This window comes from Panthera uncia (genome assembly GCF_023721935.1).
Source record: "Panthera uncia isolate 11264 chromosome A3 unlocalized genomic scaffold, Puncia_PCG_1.0 HiC_scaffold_12, whole genome shotgun sequence".
NCBI lineage: Eukaryota > Metazoa > Chordata > Mammalia > Carnivora > Felidae > Panthera > Panthera uncia.
This window is the reverse complement of record NW_026057579.1, coordinates 14,558,911-14,583,459: the sequence shown is the minus strand read 5'-3', so window position 1 is coordinate 14,583,459 and position 24,549 is coordinate 14,558,911. Positions and strand designations below refer to the sequence as shown.

General features: G+C 37.1%; 1 protein-coding gene across 2 annotated transcripts in view; it reads left to right on the top strand.

Moving 5' to 3' along the window:
- The window catches only part of SLC30A6 (solute carrier family 30 member 6), a 42,510-nt gene that overhangs the window by 6,000 nt on the left and 11,961 nt on the right, over window positions 1–24,549 (top strand). Inside the window, exons 3-10 of one of the 2 annotated variants that reach the window (XM_049652337.1) lie at window positions 3,289–3,373; window positions 4,888–4,930; window positions 5,923–5,988; window positions 18,009–18,089; window positions 18,680–18,715; window positions 19,633–19,727; window positions 21,664–21,712; window positions 22,021–22,140. In XM_049652337.1, coding sequence (XP_049508294.1) covers window positions 3,289–3,373; window positions 4,888–4,930; window positions 5,923–5,988; window positions 18,009–18,089; window positions 18,680–18,715; window positions 19,633–19,727; window positions 21,664–21,712; window positions 22,021–22,140 — 575 coding nt within the window. The remainder of the gene's footprint in view (window positions 1–3,288; window positions 3,374–4,887; window positions 4,931–5,922; window positions 5,989–18,008; window positions 18,090–18,679; window positions 18,716–19,632; window positions 19,728–21,663; window positions 21,713–22,020; window positions 22,141–24,549) is intronic. The other variant, XM_049652338.1, reaches the window with a different exon arrangement.

Sequence of the window (24,549 nt, the reverse complement as noted above, 5' to 3'; positions counted from 1 at the left end):
CTTACTAGGATCTCTAATCCATTGACTGCCATCCTTTCACTATTTTTTACTTCTCTTATCCTCATTTGCTTACTTATCCAGTTTAGATTCTTTGGTTCATCATCACCAATTTCATGCATATGTCTTAAACTCCTTTGTGCCCTCCTTCCATCTATCTCTCATCCTCTGATACTTTCTGCAAATCCTTAACATCATTAAGTTTACTTTCCTCCTACTCTGTGGCTGCACCCAATTGAATGTAGCCTGAGAGAAACATGGTGACTGGTCTGATTTTAAATTCATGGTCAAGTATGCCATTAGAGCTGCCCATTCTATATTTTTTAGTTCATTCACTTTTCCATTTTTCTAGATGGTTATTTCAACCCATTTTCTTTCACTTCTGTCCTCAAACTTCCAAAACCTTATTCATCCTCACTCTGATCTATTGGTCTTGCTTCCTGTTTCACTAAAGGAAAAGAAGTAATCAGAAAACGCTTCCACATCCTGTCATCCACCAACACTATCTTTGCGCCTGTCTCTATAAACGAACTCTGTTCTTTGTAAGGCCAGTGCCTCTACTTGTTGCTTACTCAAAGACAACTTTCCTACGATTGTTCCTTCTGTCTCTTGCATCATTGTTCCTTCTTGCATCATTATTACATGCCATGTCTTCCACTGTCAGCTACTCCCTCATTTCTCTGCTTCCTTTTATAGAACAACTACTTAAAAGAATTGTCTTTACTCTGTTCACTTTCTCTTCTCCCTGGCTCTACTTCCCACCAGTCCACTGTAACAGCTTTAACAAAGTAATAACCTCTGTGTTGCCAAAATCAATGTTCATTCTCATTTCCCATGTTACTTAACCTTCAATAGCATTTGGCAAAAATTGGTCACTTCCTTAAAGCACTTTTTTCATTTGGACTGAAACATCACTCTTGGTTTTCCTTCTACTTACTTGGCTGTTGTTCATCACTTTCCTGTCATCTTTCTGATCTTTAAGTTTTAGAGCATCCCACCTCTTAGAGCTTTAGCCTCTGTTGCTTATGTTTGTTACATCTAGGTGACACTGACTTCATATGCTGATGACCCCATATATATATCCCAATCTCTAACTTCTCCCCTACTTCTAGATTCCTATATATAATGGCCCTTTCAGCATTTCTACTTGGATATCTAACAGGCATCTCAAATTTAATATGGTCAAACCTGAACTTTGATTTTCTGTCCCTTCCTCACTAAATGGCCACTCTTTTCTTGCAGTGCACAGGCCAGAAACCCTGGAGTTGTTCTTACCTCTCTTTCTCTCGTTCCTCATCCATTTTATAAGTAAATCTTGCTAGCTCCATCTTTAATATAGTACTTAGAATCTGACTCTTTTAACACTCTCTTACCAACTTCAAAGCGACCATTTCTCACATGGATTATTGCAGTCATGTTCCAAATGGTCTTCCCACTTCTCTCTTTGCCCTTATGCAGTACATTCAAAATAGAGAAGCTAGATGATCTTTTATGAAAGCTAAGTCACTTTCCATCTCATTTGAAATAAACCCCAGGTCTTTTGCTAGCATACAAGATACTACTCGATGGAGCCCCAGATTCCCTCTCACCTCTCTTGCCTAGCCATCCTAGGCCAGGTACTCTTCTATCTTAGGGCATTTGCGCCGTGGTACCCATTTTCTTTCCCAGATATCGCATGCTTAGCACCTTTGCCTCTGTAAAATCTCAGGTCACATGTTACCTCACCAAAGGGGTCTTTTCTGACTACCCTGTCTACTGTCTAGTAGAGCAACCTTTCCATGATACCCATTGCTGAGTTCTTACACACTTTATTTTTCCTTTGTAGCACTTACCACCACCTGATGTTATATATTTGTTTGTTGTCTGTCATCCCAGCTAGATTATAAGGTCCATGTTTTGTTCATTGCTGTATCTCCAGTGCCTAGAAAAGTGTCTGTTACAAAATAGGTACTCAAATATTTGTTGATGAATAGCTTGATTCATCATTAGAGCTTCAGAGAAGGTCATTTTCAAATTACATGCTTTTATCCTCTTTTTCTGACTATTCTTCAATCCCTGTCCTGACTAGAGCTCATGTCCAGTCATTTCATTAATGTCCTCACTTTTAGAGTCCCTTGTCCCATTAACCTATCCTATCAGCTCTCAGTCTCTGACATCCCTACCTCACCTGCTTCTCTGGTTTTGCTCCTAGGGGTAGGGGAACCTGCAGAATGCTGTCTACCATAAATTCATGCTGGTAATTCTTTTCTCTTTTTTGACAATTCAGTAGTATTCTCACTATAATAGCTATTCTGCAAACTCTCCTCTTGATTTAAGTTCTACTTTACCATATCCCTTAATTTTCGAAAAACACGTTGTTCTTTTCTGGAGATTTATAAGGTATTAGCTCTGTGCAGTTTCGCTGTCACTTCTTTCTGCCTCACAGTTTCTGTCCCTTCAGTCACCTTCTTATCCTTCTCACCTTTCTGAAAAGAGTTGTTCTTCATTCTAAACCTGCATTTTCCATCTGTGTTCTAAAGCCATCCTATCTCACACGTGACTTTTGCAATTATATCTGTTTAATCTTAATGCCTACATATAATTCCCTTTTCGCTAATTTCTTTCACTTCTACATTCACACAATTATAGGTCTCCCTTCTTTGTACGGAGTAGAGTGGAACAAAAATTAAAAAAAAAACCCACTTGATCTCTTGTTTTTAGAATTCCCTTTCTCCTTCTGATGAAATCCTAGCTACTTTCAGGGTGTATCTCAGGTCTGTGAACTTCTAAACCATGGTAGTCTTTCCCTCTTTTGTAGTCCTATTTCATATGACTTATTTGGTGAATAAGTAAGTGCGGCCCTTTTTCAGGGGAGGGAAGGAGTAACTCTATTTTGATATAATTTCAAGTTTACAGAAAAGTCACAAGATTAGTGTGAGGAACTCCCTTAAGCCCTTTACTCAGGTTCGCCTTTTGCTTTATATTTTGCTCCATTTGCTATCATTATCTCTGTGTACATATTTATAGAGACAAAATGGTGTTAAAGTAAATGCCTATTTTTCTCAACTGTTTGAGAGTTTTTATGGCAGGATTTTTTTTCTCTTGAAGAATTCCCCTTCTATTGTTTTAGATTTACATATATTATAATAATAAATTGGTTGATGATAATTTTGGTAGATATAGAAAATGTGACACTGACTTTTTGAAGGAAGTTGGGTTTATTCCTTTGTGGAGTATGAATTGCAGCAACTTGAATAAACCCAATGAAGTTTATTAGCACTATGCAAATAAGAGTGATTTTCTTTTTCACAGTCCTGGAAGATACTGCTCTTTGGTGTAATAAATTTAACATGTACTGGCTTCCTGCTTATGTGGTGCAGTTCTACGAACAGTATAGGTATGTCACCATTCTTATTTTTGTGCAATTAATTATTAGTTTCACATTTATTGTTCTGATCTTAAAAAAAGGTATGTCTTTCTTTACATGGGGTATATTATTCTGAAATATAAATCAAAAGATTTAATTGTGAGAATCTATTTGAAAAGTATCTTGTAAACGGTACAGTATGGTTTAATTATTAGGTATTATCATTTTTTTTAATGTTTGTTTATTTTTGAGAGAGAGAGACAGAGCGTGAGTGGGGAGGGGCAGAGAGAGAGAGGGAGACACAGAATCTGAAATAGACTCCAGTCTCTGAGCTATCAGCACAGAGCTCAACACAGCTCAAACTTGGGAATGGCGAGATCATGACCTAAGCCGAATCGGACATTTAAGTGAGTGAACCAGCCAGGTGCCCCTGGGGGTTCTCATTTTCAATCACCTATTTTTTTTTAAGTTTTAAATCCTTTAAAAAAATTTTTTTTGTTGTTTATTTATTTTTGAGGGAAACAGAATGTGGGTGAGGGAGGGGCAGAGAGAGAGGGAGACAGGCTCCAGGCTCAGAGCTGTCAGCACAGAGCCCAAAGCGGGGCTCGAACTCATGAACCCTGAGATCATGACTTGAGCCAAAGTCAGACGCTTAACTGACTAAGCCACCCAGGTACCCCTGTAAGTTTTAAATCTATTTGAAAAACTTAGATTCCTGTTTAAAGTGATAGACTATCCCTTCAGTTTATGCGGTGTCTCCGTAAGATTTTGACATTTATGTTTATTGGATTTTCCTTGTAAAGGGAAATCTGTAATATTTTGTTTCTTGACCTCGTATATTTAAAAAAAAATTTTTTTTTATGTTTATTTCTGAGACAGAGAGGGACAGAGCATGAGTGGGGGAGGGGCAGAGAGAGAGGAAGACACAGAATCAGAAGCAGGCTCCAGGCTCTGAGCTATCAGCACAGACCCCAACGCGGGGGTCGAACTCACGAACCACGAGATCATGACCCGAGCCGAAGTCGGACACTCAACCGACTGAGCCACCCAGGCGCCCCTTGACCTCGTATATTTTTATGTATCCTTATTTTCATACTGCTATTTAAAGAATATATTTAAAATAGTATTCAGATGACAGAAAACGGCAAAAAACCAAAAACGATTACAGCACTTTTGGGTATATGCTGCTTCATTTTTCCTGATGGAGAAATCAGTTCTGAAAGTAAACTATTAAATTTACCTTCTTTGTTTTTTGTTTTTTAAACTTTTTTTCTTTTTTAAATTAAGTAGTCCCATGCCCAGCATGAGACTTGAACTCATGACCCTGATATCAAGAGTCACATCCTCTAGCCATTCAGGCGCCTCTGTACTTATCAACTTTAGCTACATATATATTAGTCTAAGTAATTGCCAACATATGAGGTTAATTAGTGACTCCATTTTTTTTTTTTTGTAATGGATACTTCTGGTGTGAACAATCCTGATGATGAGCTATATTTCCTAACAGCAACATTTTAATCATTTGTTTTGTTGTTGTTTTGCAGCTTTAACTGCCTATACTTACTTGACCATATTTGACCTTTTTAGGTAAGTTTTAGAAGATCTCTTCAGTGTTTTGAAACTAATAAGGAATTTTTGCACTGAATTTATGAAGCTTTCTCTGCTTAAAGCAATGTGTGTAACAAGTAAAATTCTCAACAATATATATACAAACAATAACAATTAGGAGATATATTGGAAGAAATTATCTCATTTATAGAGGAACAGAAAAGATAATACTAAGGCATTAGACCAGGTGCTTGAGGTGCCTACCTGTAGTTGAGTCAGCTGTGGCCAGGGAGCAGGGTCAAGTAAGAACATACCAGTTTCTTCTGTAACCATGTAAATGGGCATTAATAACTAAAGTGAGTAATTGTGAGCTAGGGAGACACCTTTTTGGCTCCCTGCTTTGTAAGACCTTTCATATTACTGTGTAAGGGTTGTAAAATACTTGATGTTTTCAAGAGCGATGCCTTAGGAGTATTACAATGTCTTTTCATCAGTCATCTAACTAAATCTACTTGACTGGTCTAAAACAGATAGTTACCACCTGAATTTCACACTGTAGTAATCTCCACTGTACTTGGAAAATGAACATCCAGAACAGTCAGAATGTTGTTAAGGTGTTATTAATATTTAGTTTAACTTTTAACAAAGATTAAAGTTAATCAGAGTCAAGATTTATTGTCTGTGGCTAAAATAAAATATATTACTTATATTTTATTATTACCTTATTATTACTGTCTCATTTTTGCATGCTCAGTTACAGAAGCCATTTAGCATGGATAACTTACTGAGTAGAGAAAGAATGGATTTAGGTTCTATTTATTGACTTGATGTATCCTAATTTTTTTCAGTTTCTTCACATGTTAAAGCTGAGGTATTAGGATTTTGTGATTAGATTTGGGATTATTTGAATAATTTATTTAGTCTTCAAACACTGATAACTTTCACCAAACTTAGGAATTCTGGAAACTTAATTTATTTCTGTGTGTTCTCGCTCTAGTTCTAAAGCAAAATTTATTTTCCTTTTTACTTAGTTTAATAACATGTTTGATAAGTTACTGGGTAATGATGAGGAAACCTAGCCCTGTCTATTCATTTGGGTAAGTTCACGTCCTTTTATTTTCTGGTAACTTACTGCTATTAAAATGGTAGGTGTATCAGGAAGTAAAGAGCTAGTTAGAATATTTTTAGAGAATAAATGCTGCCTGCTTAGTGGAATGGGGATCCCAAATAGTGAAATAGATTTAAAAAAGTATCTTCCAAGAGGATTTTAGATAAGAAACATGAATATTTACATTTAAATAGTATTAAAATAAAATGTTCACATTTTTTTTCTATTTTATAAAACAAATATTAACATGAAATGTTCACATTAAGTTCTTGAGTATTTTGGTAATCTCTTAAATTTTAGTTAAAGGGAGTACAAAGGATTTTCCTATGTATATGTTAGAAAAATGTGATATACTTTAACATTAATGCAGTGATAGAGATATATTTTTATCTTAAAATGGGATTTGTGATAGCTATGGGCTAATAGAATTTGAGATTCTGTTTTGGTAGTTTCAGAAATTACTCAAAGTTGAAAGCTGGAAGGTAATCTTTTGAATTAGAAGTTTTTGTTAATATTTTAGAAAAAATGAGTTTCTTTCAGATTTTAGGAAACAATGTGAAATTCAGTTAAGGGGGGATAGAATTAAGATGGTGGAGTGGTATGGGGACCCTGCGCTTGTCTCATCCTTGAAACCCAGCTAGTTCAGCATCAAGCCATCTTGAACACCTAGGAAATTGATCTGAGGATTAACACAACAGTCTGCATAATTTGAGCTACAGAAGTTGGCAGGTACGCAGTGTGGAGAGGTGAATTGGAGAAGAAGAAGGCTGCAGAGAGTACTGAGTCAATTTGGGGAGAGAGGACAAAGAGAGGGAGAGAGTGCAGTACATCAGGATCACACAAGAAAAGCACTCCCCTTCCCTCAAAAGTAGCTGGAGGAAAAGAGAGAGAGTGAGAGAAAGAGAAAGAGAGAAAGAGAAAAGACACTCTCAGGGGACTGGGCAAGAAGTCTGTTCCCCAGGACCATGGGCAGGGAGAAAAGAGAGGGCTTCAGTGTCCCCAGCATTCGATAAGCAGTGGAGCAGACTCTGAAGTTTCAGAGCTCACTGCCTGGCGCTGCTCCAGTGAGGAAGTAGGGATTTATTCCTGGGCTGCAGGGATTCAATATCCACACATCAATTGTGGTTCAGTATCCACACATGAATCAACATGTTACATCACATTAATAAAAGAAAGGATAAGAACCACATGATCCTTTCAATAGATGCAGAAAAGCATTTGACAAAGTACAGCGTCCTTTCTTGATGAAAACCCTCAAGAAAGTAGGGATGGAAAGAACATACCTCAACATCATAAAGGCCGTATACAAAAGACCCACAATTAATATCATCCTCAATGGGGAGAAACTGAGAGCTTTCCCCGTAAGATCAGGAACATGTTGTTCAGCATAGTACTGGAAGTCCTAGCTTCAGCAGTCAGACAACAGAAAGAAACAAAAGGCATCCAAATCAGCGGGGAAGAAGTCTGACTTTCACTCTTCACAGACGACATGATACTCTACCTGGAAAACCCAAAAGACTCCACAAAAAACTACTAGAACTGGTACATAAATTCAGCAAAGTCACAGGATATAAAATCAGTATACAAAAATCGGTTGCATTTCTATACACCAATAATGAAGCAGCAGAAAGAGAAATCAAAGAATCAATCCCATTTACAATTGCACCAAAAAACCATAAAATACTTAGGAATAAACCTAACCTAATAAAAGATCTGTATGCTGAAAACTAGAAAGCTTATGAAAGAAATTGAAGAAGACACAAAAAAATGTAAAAAGATTCCATGCTGCTGGATAGGAAGAACAAATATTGTTAAAATGTCGATACTACCCAAAGCAATCTACATATTCAATGCAATCCCTGTCAAAGTAACACCAGCATTCTTCACAGAGCTAGAACAAATAATCCTAAAATTTGTATGGAACCAGAAAAGACTCCAAATAGCCAAAGCAATCTTGAAAAAGAAAACCAAAGCAGGAGGCATCACAATCCCAGACTTCAAGCTATACTACAAAGCTGTAATCATCAAGACAGTATGGTACTGGCACAAGAACAGACACTCAGATCAATGGAATAGAATAGAGAAACCAGAAATGGACCCACAGACGTATGGCCAACTAATGTTTGACAAAGCAGGAAAGGATATCCAATGGGAAAAAGACAGTCTCTTCATTTTTTTTTAAATATATGAAATTTATTGTCAAATTAGTTTCCATACAACACCCAGTGCTCATCCCAAAAGATGCCCTCTTCAATACCCATCACCCACCCTCCCCTCCCTCCCACCCCCCATCAGCCCTCAGTTTGTTCTCATTTTTTAAGAGCCTCTTATGCTTTGGCTCTCTCCCACTCTAACCTCTCTCTCTCTTTTTTTTTCCCCTTCCCCTCCCCCATGGGTTCCTGTTAAGTTTCTCAGGATCCACCTAAGAGTGAAACCATATGGTATCTGTCTTTCTCTGTATGGCTTATTTCACTTAGCATCAACCTCTCCAGTTCCGTCCATGTTGCTACAAAGGGCCACATTTCATTCTTTCTCATTGCCACATAGTACTCCATTGTGTATATAAACCACAATTTCTTTATCCATTCTTCTGTTGATGGACATTTAGGCTCTTTCCATAATTTGGCTATTGTTGAGAGTGCCGCTATAAACATGGGGTACAAGTGCCCCTGTGCATCAGTACTCCTGTATCCCTTGGGTAAATTCCTAGCAGTGCTACTGCTGGGTCATAGGGTATGTCTATTTTTAACTTTTTGAGGAACCTCCACACTGTTTTCCAGAGTGGCTGCACCAATTTGCATTCCCACCAACAGTGCAAGAGGGTTCCTGTTTCTCCACATCCTCCCCAGCATCCATAGTCTCCTGATTTGTTCATTTTGGCCACTCTGACTGGCGTGAGGTGATATCTGAGTGTGGTTTTGATTTGTATTTCCCTGATGAGGAGCGACGTTGAGCATCTTTTCATGTGCCTGTTGGCCATCCAGATGTCTTCTTTAGAGAAGTGTCTACTATTCATGTTTTCTGCCCATTTCTTCACTGAATTATTTGTTTTTCGGGTGTAGAGTTTGGTGAGCTCTTTATAGATTTTGAATACTAGCCCTTTGTCCAATATGTCATTTGCAAATATCTTTTCCCATTCCGTTGGTTGCCTTTTAGTTTTGTTGATTGTTTCCTTCGCTGTGCAGAAGCTTTTTATCTTCATGAGGTCCCAATAGTTCATTTTTGCTTTTAATTCCCCTGTCTTTGGGGATGTATCAAGTAAGAAATTGCTACGGCTGAGATCAGAGAGGTCTTTTCCTGTTTTCTCCTCTAGTGTTTTGATGGTTTCCTGTCTCACATTCAGGTCCTTTATCCATTTTGAGTTTATTTTTGTGAACGGTGTGAGAAAGTGGTCTAGTTTCAACCTTCTGCATGTTGCTATCCAGTTCTCCCAGCACCATTTGTTAAAGAGACTAAGACAGTCTCTTCAGCAAATGGTGTTAGGAATGCAGGACAGCAACATGCAGAAGAATGAACCTGGACCAGTTTCTTATACCATACATAAAAATAAACTCAAAATGGATGAAAGACCTAAATGTAAGACGGGAAACCATCAAACTCCTAGAGGAGAAAACAGGCAAAAACCTCTGACCTCGGCCGCAGCAACTTCTTACTAGACATGTTTCCAGAGACCAGGGAAAACAACAGCAAAAGTGAACTATTGGGACCTCATCAAGATAGAAAGCTTCTGCACAGCGAAGGAAACAATCAACAACACTAAAAGACAACCAACGGAATGGGAGAATATATTTGCAAATGACATATTGGACATATCCAAAATCTATAAAAAAGTTAACAAATTCAACACTCAAAAAACAAATAATCCAGTGAAGAAATAGGCAGAAGACATGAATAGACACTTTTTCAAAGAAGACATCCAGGGGCACCTGTGCTGACCTCTCAGAGCCTGGAGCCTGCTTCAGATTCTGTGTTTCCCTCTCTCTCTGTTCCTCCCCTACTTGAGCTATGTCTCTCTCTCAAAAATAAATAAACATTAAAAAAAAAAAAAAAAAAGACATCCAGAGGGGAAACAGACACATGAAAAGATGCTCAACATCACTCATCATCAGGGAAATACAAATCAAAACCATGAGATACCACCTCATTACCTGTGAAATAACTAAAATTAACAACTTGGGAAACAACAGATGTTGGCAAGGACACAGAAAACGGGGAACCTTTTGCGTGTTGGTGGGGATGCAAACTGGCGCAACCACTCTGGAAAACGATTTTTGAGGTTCCTCAAAAAAAAAATAGAACTACCTTACAACCCAGCATTTGCACTACTAGCTATTTATCCAAAGGCTCCAAAAATACTGATTCAAAGAGGCACATGCATCCCAGTGTTTATAGCAGCACCATCAACAATAGCCAAATTACGGAAAGAGCCCAAATGTCTGTTGACTGATGAATGAATAAAGAAGAATAAAGAATACATATATGTGTATGTATATATACATATGTATGTATATGTATATAATATGTATATCTGTATATGTATATATACATATAATGGAATATTACTCAGCAATCAAAAAGAATGAAATCTTGCCATTTGCAGCAACATGAATGGAACTAGAGTGTATTATGCTAGGTGAAATAAGTCAGAGAAAGACAAATCTGTGATTTCACTCATGTGGAGTTTAAGAAACACAGTAGATGAACATAAAGGAAGGGAAGGAAAACTAAGACAAAAACAGAAAGGGAGGGACGCCTGGGTGGCTCAGTTGGTTAAGCATCTGACTCTTGACTTCAGCTCAGGTCATGGTCTCATGGTTTGTGAGTTTGAGCCCCATGTCAGGCTCTGCACTGACAGTGTGGAGCCTGCTTGGACTTCTCTCTCTGCCCCTACTCTGCTTGCTCTCTCTTTCAAAAAAAATAAGTAAACTTAAAAAAAACAGAAAGGGAGGTAAACCATAAGAGACTCTTAAATACAAAGAACAAGCAAGTTGCTGGAGGAGTGTTGGGTGGGGGAATGGGCTAAATGGGTGATGGGTGTTAAGGAGGACACTTGGGATGAGCACTGGGTGTTTTATGTAAGTGATGAATCACTAAATTCTACTCCTGAAACCATTATTACACTATATGTTCACTAACTTGGATTTAAATAAAAATTTTTTAAAAAGTTTGGGTGGCGGGGTTATTGTGATAAAATGTGCATAGCATAAAAGTTACCATTTTGATCATTTTCAGGTGTACAATTCGGTGGCAATACCTTCACGGTGTTGTATGAGCAATGCCATTATTTCCAAAAATATTTCCTCTTCCCAAACAAAAACTCGTATCCACTTAACAGTGACTCCCTATTCCCCTATCTCAGCCCCTGGCAACCACCATTCTACTTTCTGTGTTTATGAATTTGCCTCTTCTAGGCACCTCACATAAATGGAATCAAACAATATTTGTCCTTTTGAATATGGCTTATTTCACTTAATGTTTTCAAATTTCATCTGTGTTATAGCATAGATCAGAATTTCATGATTTCCTTAAGTTGAATAATATTCTATTGTATGTATATATCACATTTTGTTTATTCTGTTGTTGGACATTTGGGCTGTATCTACCTTTGGGCCATTGTGAGTAGTGCTTTTATAACAATTGGTGTACAAGTATCTGTTTGAATCCCTGCTTTCAGCTCTTTTGGGTATATACTGATTCCTGGATCATATTCTGTGATTCCATGTTTAATTTTTTGAGGAACCACCATATAATTTTCCACAGAAGCAGCACCATTTTATATTCCCACCAGCATCCTCACCAACACTTGTCATTTTTCTTTTTCTTTTAAAGTTTTTAAAATTCTAATATAATTAGCATACAGCATTATATTAGCTTGAGGTGTACAGTATAGTGATTCAGAATTCTGTATGTTACCAACTGCTCATCACAGTAGTATACTCTGGAGTGCCTGGGGGCTCAGTTGACTCACTGTCTCAATCTTGATTTTGGCTCAGGTCATGATCTCACAGTTCATGAGATCAAGCCCTGTGTCGGGTTCTGTGCTGACAGTGCAGAGCCTGCTTGGGATTCTCTCTCTCTCTCTCTCTCTCTCTCTCTCTCTCTCTCTCTCTATTATTTGCAAATATCTTTTCCCGTTGAAAGAAGAGTTTAACTTTCTGGCCCTCCCCTGTGCATGCTCTCTCTCTCTGTCTCAAAATAAAAAATAAACATTAAAAAAAAACCAATAAGTATACTTTTAATTCCCTTCACCTATTACACCCGTGCCCACCCCCCCTTGCCCTCTGGTAACCATGTTTATTCTTTGTATTTAAGAGTCTATGTTTTGTTTTGTCTCTTTTTCTTTGTTTAGTTTCTTAAATTCTACATATGCTACTTATTTCATTTAGCATTATACCCTCTAAATCCATCTATGTTGTTGCAAATGGCAAGATTTTATTCTTTTTTACGGCTGAGTAATAATCCATTGTGTGTGTATACACACACATACAATACCTGTTCTTTATGCATTCATCTATTAATAGATCCTTGGGGTGCTTCCATATTTTGACTCTTTTTTTTATTTTTATTTTTTTTTTTAATTTTTTTTTTTTACGTTTATTTATTTTTGAGACAGAGAGAGACAAAGCATGAACGGGGGAGGGTCAGAGAGAGGGAGACACAGAATCTGAAACAGGCTCCAGGCTCTGAGCTGTCAGCACAGAGCCCGACGCGGGGCTCAAACTCACGGACCGCGAGATCATGACCTGAGCCGAAGTCGGCCGCTTAACCAATTGAGCCACCCAGGCGCCCCGATATTTTGACTCTTAAGTAATGCTGCAATAATCATAGGGGTACATATACCTTTTTAAATTCGTGTTTTTGTAGTCTTTGGGTAAATATCATATAGTAATTTTATTTTTAATTTTTTGAGGAACCTCCGTACTGTTTTTCACAGTGGCTGCACCAGTTTGCATTCCCACCAACAGTGCACAAGGGTTCCTTTTTCTCCACATCCTCAACAATACTGGTTGTTTCTTGTGTTTTTGATTTAAGCCATTCTGACAGGTGTGAGGTGATTGTGGATTTGATTTGCATTTCCCTGATGATGAGTGATGTTGAGCATCTTTTCATGTATCTGTTGGCCATCTGTGTATCTTCTTTGGAGAAATGTCTGTTCATGTCTTCTGCCCATTTTTAATAGGAAAAACATTTTTTTGATGTTGTATAAGTTCTTTATATATTTTGGATACTAATCTCTTATTGGGTGTATTATTTGCAAATATCTTCTCCCATTGAAAGAAGAATTTAACTTGGCAAAGAAACTTGGACCAAACTTACCCATCTTCTCTACCATACCATTCATTGGGAATATTCTTTTGAACAAAATCAAGTTTTGTTTACTTCAACAATGGGGCAAAGTAAACATGAAATTTTCATGCAAGATGAAGATATTCATAAGTGTCACTAAAATTTGATAGCGTTGGACTGTTGCTATGATATTTGGTTTTAAGGTACATATAGATATCTCTATATGGAAATCTGTGACTCTGAGTTAAGGCTTTTGGTTGTAAGTGACAAAAATCCAATTCAAACTAGTATCGGGGGAAAATGGGAACTTTTGTAATTTATGTAACCAGAATGTGGGAAGACTGAGGTAACTGGCATAGGGACTAGCACACTCAGGACCCTTGTCTTTCTCTTACCTCTCAGGCCCACTTTTCTCTACATGTCAGGTTTAGTTTCTCATACCATGTTTCCCCACCATACTAGAATAACTCCTAGCAAGACCTTAACTTGAAATTTCTTAACTACATCCTAGATAAGGAAAGATGCTTCCCCAGTGCTAGTAAAGAAAATCATGGGAAAGAACTATTGATTGGTCCAGCTTGGAACAGATATTAGTCTCTAGATCAGTTACTGTGGCCAGGAGACCAGGTTAAGCAAGGACATGATAGCTCCCACTTACTTAGACTGAACAAGAAAGGAGGGAGCAATTAAACAATAAAATTAACATCCAAGTATAATTGTCAGTCACATAGCTTGAACTATCATCTATATATATATTTTTTAATGTTTTTATTTTTGACAGAGAGAGAGAGAGAGAGAGAGAGAGAGAGAGAGACAGAGCATGAGTGGGGGAGGGGCAGAGAGAGAGGGAGACACAGAATCCGAAGCAGGCTCCAGGCTCTGAGCTGTCCTCACAGAGCCTGACGCAGGGCTTGAACTCACAGACCGCGAGATCATGACCTGAGCCGAAGTCGGACACTCAACCAACTGAGCCACCCAGGCGTCCCTACTATCTATATTTAATAATTCCAAACTCCAGTTCTCTAGCCCTAAGATCTGTCTTGTTTCAGACTACCTTCTTAACAGCATCACATGGATATCTATTTGGTGCCTTAAACTTTGGCTAGAATTCTTGTTTTCTTCCCTAAAAACCTGTTCCTCTGCAGTTTTTCCCATCTTAGTTAATACCACCACTCATTTGCTCAAGCAAAATTTTTAGTCTTCTCCCATTCCCCACATTTATCCATCAGCAGGTTTTTACGGGGTAACCTACAGACACATCCAGAATCTGCCCTGACCCCCATTTCTATCTCAACAACTACCATCGTAACTAAGCTACCTTCATTTCTTTATCAATGTCCAGTCTCCTAATTGGTCCCCATGCCTCTCCTCTTACCCCCCTGTAGACCATTATCCATATAGCAACCAGAGTGTTTTCCATTTTATTTTTTATTTTAGTTTAGCTTAGTTATGTTTATTTTATTTATTTATGTTTAAGTAAGCTTCACATCCAGCATGGAGCCCAACTCAGAGCTTGAACTCACAACCTTGAGATTAAGACCTGAGCTAAGATCAAGAGTTGGATGCTTAACCAACTGAGCCATGCAGACACCCCATAGTGTTTTCCCTTTTAAACTTAAATCATACTATCACTTTCTTTATAACCACCCAGTTATTTGCTGTCATACTTACAATAAAATCCTCTTTTCTCTAGTTTACAAAATTCTTAGATGAGCTAGTCTCTGCCTACTTCTCTTCAAGTTTCTACTTTCATGCCCTATATACCACACAGTCTTTCTTTCTGTAATTTGTGTACAGTGCATATATTCCTGCTTAGGTCTTTTGTACAAGCTATTGTCTCTCCTTAAAATTCTCTTCACTTCATCTTTGCAGGATGTGCTCCATCTTGTTACTCGAATCCTAATATCACTAAATGCCAATGTCATTAAGTAACTGGGCCCAATCTGAAATAGATTCTAAAATAGATCACCTGGTTAGCCTCTTTCCATGTCAGACTACTATTATTCTCTATATAGCGTTTACCAGAAGTTATAAATTGTTATTCTGTCTCCCTCCTTAAGATGTAAATTTTGGGGCACCTGGATGGCTCAGTCAGTTAAGTGTCTGATTTCAGCTCAGGTCATGATCTCACAGTTTGTGAGTTTGAGCCCCATATCAGGCTCTCTGCTGACAGCCCTGAGCCTGCTTCAGATCCTCTGTCTCCCTCTCTCTGCCCCTCTGCTCTTGTACGCTCGCTGTCTCTGCACCACCCCCCCAAATAAATTAAAAATGCTAATAAAATGCAAATTTCATGGTAGCAGGGGCCAAATCTTGTTCTTATATCCTTGTACAGTTTGGTGAATTTTAATAAATGAATATACCTGTGTAACTACTACCTAGATCATGATATAAAACTTTGCAAGTCCCCCCAAAAAGCCCCCCCCTTTTTTTGAGTCAGAGTCCAACCCAACAGAAGTAATCAGTGTTCTGACCGCTGTTCTTTGCACATTATTGTTGCCTGTCTGGAGGCACATTAATGGGATTACAGTATATACTCTCCTATAATAGTGGTTCATTCTGGTCCATTGCTCTCATATCCCATTATATGAATATACCACAATTTCTTTTTATGTTCAACTATTGAAAGGCTTTTAGGTGATTTTCAGCTGTTGGATATGTATCTTTGAGTGAAGTTACTCAGTCATAGGAATTGTATATGTTCATTGTTGGAAGATAAGGTAATACGAGTTTTCTAGAGTGGTTTTACCAGTTTACTCTTTCACTGGCAATATTTGAGAGTTCTGGTTGCTTCATGCCTATACCAACAGTTGGTATTGTCTTTTTATTTTTTAAGCTATTCTAGGGTATGTAGTTGTGTCATTTGGTTTTAAATTATTATCCTGATGACTAAATGAACACTTTTTCATATTACTGACTTTTTCATATATTTCTTAGTCATTCAGATTACCTTTCTTGTCAGGTGCATATTAAAATGTTTTACCCATTTTTAAATTGGGTTATCTTTTTTTTCATATTGATCTGTAGAGTTCTTCATATATAAATAACTTTTCCCATGAATGAAAAGTTTTTTTATTTCAATAAGTTCAATTTATCAGTTTTTCATGGGTTGTACTTTGTGTGTACATGTCAAGAAATCTTAGCCAGCTCCGAGGTCATAAAGATACTCTACTATTAGCTAGAAATCTTGTTGTTTGACCTTTCACATTTAACACCTACAGTCAAACTGGAATTCATTTTTGTGTATGGGTTGAGGTAGAGGTCAGGGCATATTTGTTTTTATATAGCTGTTCAACTGATGAAACATTTATTGGAGGAAAATCCTTTTTCTCCTGCCTTTATGTGCTACCTTTTTCATAAACTAGGTGACTATGAATGTGTGATTCTATTTCTGGATTTTCTTGTCTGTTCAATGTCAATATTTGTCTATTCTTGCATTAGTACTTTGCTATATTAACTACAGTAGTTTTGAATAGTTTTGAAATACATCTTGACATCTAGTGGTGTAAATCTTCCAGCTTTGTTCTTCTTCGGATTGTCTTTGCTTTCTTTCACCTTTTGCGTTTCCATATATGCACTTTAATGTCAGTTTATTAGTTTCCACAAATAACATTTACATACTGCATTTACATACTGTTTTTTATACTCTTTTATAACCCACTCTTTTCATTTATATCTTTCCATGTCAATAAATACATTTCTGTTATATTTTTAATAATATGTTGTTGATTCCAGCATTTTTCCCCTTTAAAAACAGCAATGTGATCAGAATCCTTAATTATTTTATTGTCTTTACTGAAGATATCTAATTCCTTGAGAAATAAGCATTTATACTTATCACAAATATTGAATGCCATTAAACTGTTGTGGGAAAAACTAAGATGAATATGATTACAGGCCTTGACCTTGAGCTTACATTTTAGGGATTATAAGGCATACACATAATTAACTGCAATTATTTGCTTCAGTGAGAGACCATATAATAAGTGGTTAAAATCATGAACTGTGGAGCTAGAGTACCTGAGTTTGGAAACCTCACTCCTCCACTTGCTAGCTGTATGACTCTAATAAGTTACTTTTCCTTTTTGTATTTCAAGTTCCTTATCTCTTTTTCTTTTTTTTTAAAGTGGATAGAGTAACCTTCATAAGGTGTTGGGTAGTTTAGAAGAAATTGTATGTTAAGCACTTTGACCAGTGGTCTAACATAAGATGGGTCAATCAAGTGTTACCTGTTATTGTGATAATAATTATTTCTAGAAAAATAACAGCCATAAGTGGGTCCTAGGAATAGGTGTTGTACATATAGGCACTTTTTTAAAATCTGTGATAGTCATTGTTTATCTTCATTCTAGAAAATCTGTAGTCTGTTCTAACAGTGTTTGGCTTAGGGCGCCTGGGTGGCTCAGTCGGTTGAGTGTCCGACTTCGGCTCAGATCATGATCTTGCAGTCTGTGAGTTTGAGCCCCACATTGGGCTCTGTGCTGACAGCTCAGAGCCTGGAGCCTGCTTCGGATTCTGTGTCTCCCTCTCTCTTTGCCCCTCCCCTGCTCATGCTCTGTCTCTCTCTCTGTCTGAAAAATAAATTTTAAAACATTAAAAAAAATTAACAGTGTTTGGCTTATAGTAGACACACAAAAAATTGAATATGTGAATAAATGAATGAAAATGTGTTCTGGAGATACTGGTGTATGAATTGTGCTGATCTAATTAATTTTCTGGTTTCAGATTTGAAAGATTAGAAGTCTTGGCTGTATTTGCCTCCACAGTCTTGGCACAATTGGGAGCTCTCTTTATATTAAAAGAAAGGTACATTTGTTTACTATGTCACTTCATTGTAAATTCCACCTTTGGCAACATGAAAGAATCCAGTGAGACACATTTGGTTTAAAGGGTATACAAATTAAGATGAGCAGTGCTGGAGTTTTGATAGGATGTCCTCTTCATTTTTCAGACTTTTCTCCCTTCTTTTCACCCTCCTTTTATTACCTAATTTGATGCTACTAAATCCTGGGCAGGTATGAAGGAAAGGGGTTCAGTCAGACATGTTTTAATGTTTGGTATAAACCCATTGAAAAAAGTTTGGTGGGGAAGATTGATACTACATATTGAGGATAATTTGTTAAGTCTTGCCTGATCACTGCTAATAATCAACAGTCGGTTATCATATTAAAAGATTTTGTTCAGGGCGCCTGGCTGGCTCAGTTGGAAGAGCATGTGACTCTTGATCTTGGGGTCATGAGTTTGAGCCCCATGTTAAGTGTAGAGATTACTTACACAAATAAACTAACTTAAAAAAAAAAGATTTTGTTCACTTATTAGATTAATTCTATATTTAATAAAGCTTTTTAATTTCATAATTTTTAGAACTAATTTAATACATTTTTTCTTTCTTTTAGTGCAGAACGCTTTCTGGAGCAGCCCGAGATACACACGTGAGATTTTGCTTTTGACATAACATAATTTACTATTATGTTTGATCCCCAGTTATTGAGAGGTACATTAAGAATAATGGTTACTTTGGCCAGTCATAGGTCAGAGTGTGGCAATATACATTTCACTGATATTTCACAAACAAAATCCCCCAATTCCAAGACTCCTTCTCAGCCTTAACTGTTCCCAAGTCCTTATGTTTTTATATTGCACAGGAAGGCCTCTGTACTCTGGCTTTAGGTCCCTCGTTATTTCCAGGCCTAAATCAACACATAAACTAGCCACGTTGGTCTTCTATGATTTAAAATTTGATGCCCAAAATCTTTTAGTAGCACCTTTAGAAAAGATAAAATTGAGCCGGGCTGGCTCAGTCAGTTAGATGTCTGACTCTTGATTTCAGCTCGGGTCATGATCTCACAGTTCTTGAGACTGAGCTCTGCGTCAGGTTCTGCAGAAAGCATTGAACCTGCTTGGGATTCTCCCTCACCCTCTCTCCCTCTCCCCCTCCCCTGCGCACTCTCTCTCTGAAAATAAAAAAATAAACATTAAAGAAGTTAAAAAAAAAAAAGATAAAAGTGTAATTGTCTACTACAGAGTTGCCAAATACATGGACTTTTTCTGTTTTGACCAGTTTAATTCAGGATACTCTGACCTGCCTAGTATCTTGTAAACCATATACCATTGCATTTATATAAATTTATAACAGCAGTTACCTGTAGGAAGATACTGTTCATGCTGAGAGTCCGTTTTTGTCCTGTGTAAGATGGAACTCGAAAGCAAGTTCAGAGCCTGGCTCCACAAATCCCAAACCACTGCAGCAGACGACTCTCCCTTCCCATCTCCTAGTCTGTCTGCATGCTGAAATTACGTGTTGCTATTACCAAGAAAAAATAATGGTAAATGTTATTGTTCTTTTTAGGGGAAGATTATTAGTTGGTACTTTTGTGGCTCTTTCCTTCAACTTGTTCACAATGCTTTCTATTCGGAATAAGCCTTTTGCTTATGTCTCTGAAGGTATGATTTTTATTTACCATTAATAAAAAATCCAATTCATCTCTCATAAAAACAAGTCCTGTGTTTGTTTTATTAACTCACATCACCTAGAAAGCTTATCCTGAAGAGAAGAGAGAACTATCCTAGAGGTTCTCAGGTCTTTTCTGAGTAGAGAATTACAAAACAAAATCTAATTAGTTCAAGCTTTAAAAGAATGTATTACTTTAAAATGAGCAGAACTGACATATATTAAATTATATGTAATGAAAAATTACATTTGCCAAATAACATGATTGGGATTTTAGATGTGTCACCTACTTAGAAAAAGTCTATTGCACACATTTTGGAAATATCAGTATACTTCAGATGGTTGATGTGCTCTTTGCAAATAATTGTATTCTGTTAAGTAAGTTCCCAGGAACTTCTCTGTGTCAATGGTGGATTGGCATATATTATAAAGTAGCATATATATTTTGAAATATTCTTTTATTTTCAACTCTTTAAAAATTTAGAGTGTTATTTCTCTTCAGTAGTTAAAATTATTGTCATTTTTTGGTAATTTCCATGTTCTGGATTCCCACTAACCCACAAAGGGTTAAACACTGATTGGTGGAGAAGTGAGGTAAAAATAAAAGTGGGCTGTGTGCACAGACCCACACTTTGAAGCAAAGATAGGAGAGGATCTTTTTGGGTCCACTGACTTGAACACTAAGACAATCAAGAGAAGAAAGTTTTCTGAATTTCCCATTCAAATTTAAACACCTTCGTGGATATTATGAAGCGTCAGTTGTATTTGTATGAATTAAAGTTTTAGAATTACTGCATGAACTAGAAAATACGGTATTTGTGATGTCCAGAATTATTTTGAAAAGAAAAGCATAAGTTATTAAAATAGTATAATGTTCACTCTAGAGATTTTAAGAAGGTACAAAGATTTAGAAATTATCTCTCCATAAAGATGAGAAAGATCCAAGTTTTCCTTTTATAAATAATGCTACAATCTGCTTTCTGATATCACATTTCTTTTATGCATCTGTGAGTCTTCTTCAGGATGAATTCCCAGAGAAATTATAAATGGGTTAGAAATATAATATCTTTCAAGTCATTGATATATATTGTGCCAGACTTATTTCTGGAAAGGCTATCTAGTTTATATTTTCATTAGCTGGATATTAAAGTTCCCAGAAACATTAATATTTGTGACATTAGTTGAAATTTGAGTGAAAGATAATACTGAGCACTTTCTGTCTACCAGACACAATGCTAAACTCTCTATGTAGATCAGCCCATTTAATTCTCCCTATAACCACATGAGGTAAATAATTTTATTATTTTTATATTACACTGAGGCACTGAGAGATTAAATCACTTGCCCAAAGTCAAATATCTAGCTAAGAGCTGGGTTTTAAGTCAGATATTCTGGCAATAGAGTCTGCTCTTAACTGCTCTACAATATGGCTTTTGTATAACCTCGCCAGTCTTTTTTACCTCATGTTACACATGAAAAAGTGAGTATTTCTGTAATCCTGAGATAAATGTAAAAGGATGTTTGAGCCTGGGGGCTACTTGTTCAGGAACAGTAACTGGCAGGTTTCTGCATGTAGCCAGATCCCCTACCTGGCCTTTCTGAGAGCTGGGGGGATTTAGAATTGGTATACCTATAACCCATTCTCAGCACACTGGTTAGGAAGTTCTGCTTTACATTTAAAGAGCCTTTAAAATTAATAGTACACTGACATGTAATTCCTCCAGGTCAGTGATATAAATAGTTGAAACCGCTTTTGCTTTATTATCTTGAAGGTATAAAAGAGGGAAAAAGTCTAGATTTAAGTAGCATGTCCTTTTGTAAAATGTTATACAGTCATTACAAAACTTATCTTTTAAATTAAGGAAATCAAGTATCTCTGGTAGTGGTTTATTTTTCTATATAGGTAATTTACGTGTTTTCTTCTTAAAGCTGCTAGTACGAGTTGGCTTCAAGAGCATGTTGCAGATCTTAGTCGAAGGTAAGATGTTATATGGGGTTTCATGATACACATAATTTCAAAGGGATGTACAAGAAATGCATCTGTCATGGGAACTTACATTATTCATTGCTGAGGTTGCTACATGAATCTCACAGATCAAACTTACTCGCCTTTTACTTATTAATTGATGACATAAGATACCTTTGCGAGTGAGAGAACTTTGTTCCCACATCCTCTTTGCTTTCTGTAAGACATATGGTACTAAAATACAAGTTGTCTTTCACAAGATTTCCATCAGTATTACACTGAGGTCTGCTAACAAATACTCTTTGTTTGTTTCTTCTTAGCCTGTGTGGAATTATTCCAGGACTTAGCAGCATCTTCCTTCCCCGAATGAATCCATTTGTTTTGATTGATCTTGCTGGAGCATTTGCTCTTTGTATTACATATATGCTAATTGAAATTAAGTAAGTAGTTTTTATTGCTGTCAAGTGGTTCCACTTTGGGGGCCTGACTTTTAAAGGCATCTGTGGGGTAGGTAAGGATTATGCTTACAGCATGTTTGCTTATGGCCTGTGTAGCTTTGGTCAAGTCTTGTCCTTAAGTATCTTCATCTGAAAAATTAAGGGGTAGGATTCAATAAGTATTTTTCACCACAGTCTATAATTCAGACTGGAAAACTACTTAAAGTCCCTACTGCTGACTTGGTGAGTGAAACAGAGAAGATGACCGTGACAGAAGAGGACAGAAGGTGACAGATAAGCCATGGCTACTATTTCTGAGAGAAGGAAGGGGAAGTAGGTATGAAAAAAAATTTTTTTAAGTCAAGCCTTAAAAAAAAAAAAAATAAGAAAAAGGAAAAAAATAAATAAAAGGCAAAACTTTTAGGAAGTATACTTTATAGCTGCCTTAACCTTCCCTAGCATCTTATGACATGTGATTCTTCAACTACCTACCCTTTAAATATTAGGGTTTACTAGAATTGGTCCTTAATTATTCTTTTTCCTATTTTGCATACTCTTCTGGAAGATTACATTCAATTACTCGTTTTTATTTACCTCCTCTGTGAGTTTCCCAAACCATTATTTCTAGTCCAGATGTCTATTGAATTCCAAAAGGCATATCTTACATCTATTCATGTCTACATCAACTGAACCTATTTTCCCCATCCCCAAAGCGGTTTTTTCTTATATTTTCGACCTCAGTGAATATTCTGTTGCATTGTTTTTTTTCAATATATATTAAAATTTGAACCATTTTTAATCATACAGTTCAGCTGCATGAAGTCACCATTGTCCATCTTCAGAACTTTTACATCTTCTCCACCTGTAACTCAGTACCCATTAAAGAGTAGCTCCCCTTCCTCTCTTCCCAAAGCCCCTGCTAACTACTGTTCTATTTCCTGTCTCTACGAATTTGACAAAGTACTTCATGTGAATGAAATCATACAATATTTGTCTTTTTGCATCTGGCTTATTTCACTTAGCGTAAGGTTTTCAAGATTCATCCATGTTGTAATATGTATCAGAATTTTCTCCTTTTTTAAGATTGAATAATATTCCATTGTACATACAGAACACATTTTGTTTGTTGAATTATCCACTGATAGATATTTGGATTGTTCCCACCTTTTGGCTATTGTGAATAGTGCTCTATGAACATGGGTATACAAATACCTGTTTGAGTCCCTGCTTTCCATTCTTGTGGGCATATACCCAGAAGTAGAATTGCTGGATTATAGGAGAATTCAGCGTTTAATTTTTTGATGAACTCCAGTGCACTCTTTTTTTTTAATTTTTTTTTAATGTTTATTTATTTTTGAGAGAGACAGATACAAAAGCTTGAGTGGGAAAGGGGCAGAGAGAGAAGGAGACACAGAATCTGAAGCAGGTTCCAGGCTCTGAGCTGTCAGCACAGAGCCCAATGCAGGGCTCGAACTCACGGACCGTGAGATCATGACCTGAGCCGAAGTCCGACGCCCAACGGACTGAGCCACCCAGGCGCTCCCCCCCCCCCTTTTTTTTAATATTTAACTCCAGTGCACTCTTAAATATCATACTTCTCCCCTCTCACCTCTCCCAAAGCCGGTTCTAATTGGTCACCTGGTCTTGAATTTGTTTTTTGTATTTTAAAGTTGTAGTCATCATGCTGTACAGTACATCCCCAGAACTTCTGTGTCTCATAACTGCAACTCAATACCTTTTGGCCACCTTCACCCATTTCTCCCCCACCCCCAGCCCCCTGCGTTTGACAGCCACCAAACTCTTCTGTGTTTCGCAGGAGTTTGGATCTTTAGATTGCACCTGTAAGGGAGATCATCACAGTATTTGTCTCTCTCTACCATGTTGTTGTAAATGGCATGATTCCCTCCCTTTTTTGGCTGAATAATTCTCAAGCCAGTGTGTGTGTCTGTGTGTGTTTATAGGTGTGTGTATCTTACATTTTTTATCCCTTCATCTGTTAGTGGATACTTTGCTTGTTTCCATGTCTTGGCTATTGTAAATAATACTCTTATCAGCCAGTCTGATTGGACCTTCTTTTTTAATATTTATTTGTCCTCTCTTTCCCGTTTTCATTGCTGCTTCCCAAATTGAGGCCTTATTATTTCCTTGGTCTAATTACAATAGAATTACAATAGTCTTCTGGTCTTCTGTCATTGTCATACATCTCTAGTTATTTTCCATTTTGCTACTAATGTCATCATTCAAAATGGCACCTCTGGCCATAATATTTTCCTGTTTCAAAATCTTCCTCTTTGCCTGTTAAAAAAATAAAAGCTTGGGAATGCAAGCTGGTGCAGCCACTCTGGAAAACAGTATGGAGGTTCCTCAAAAAACTAAAAATAGAACTACACTATGACCCACCAATTGCACTAC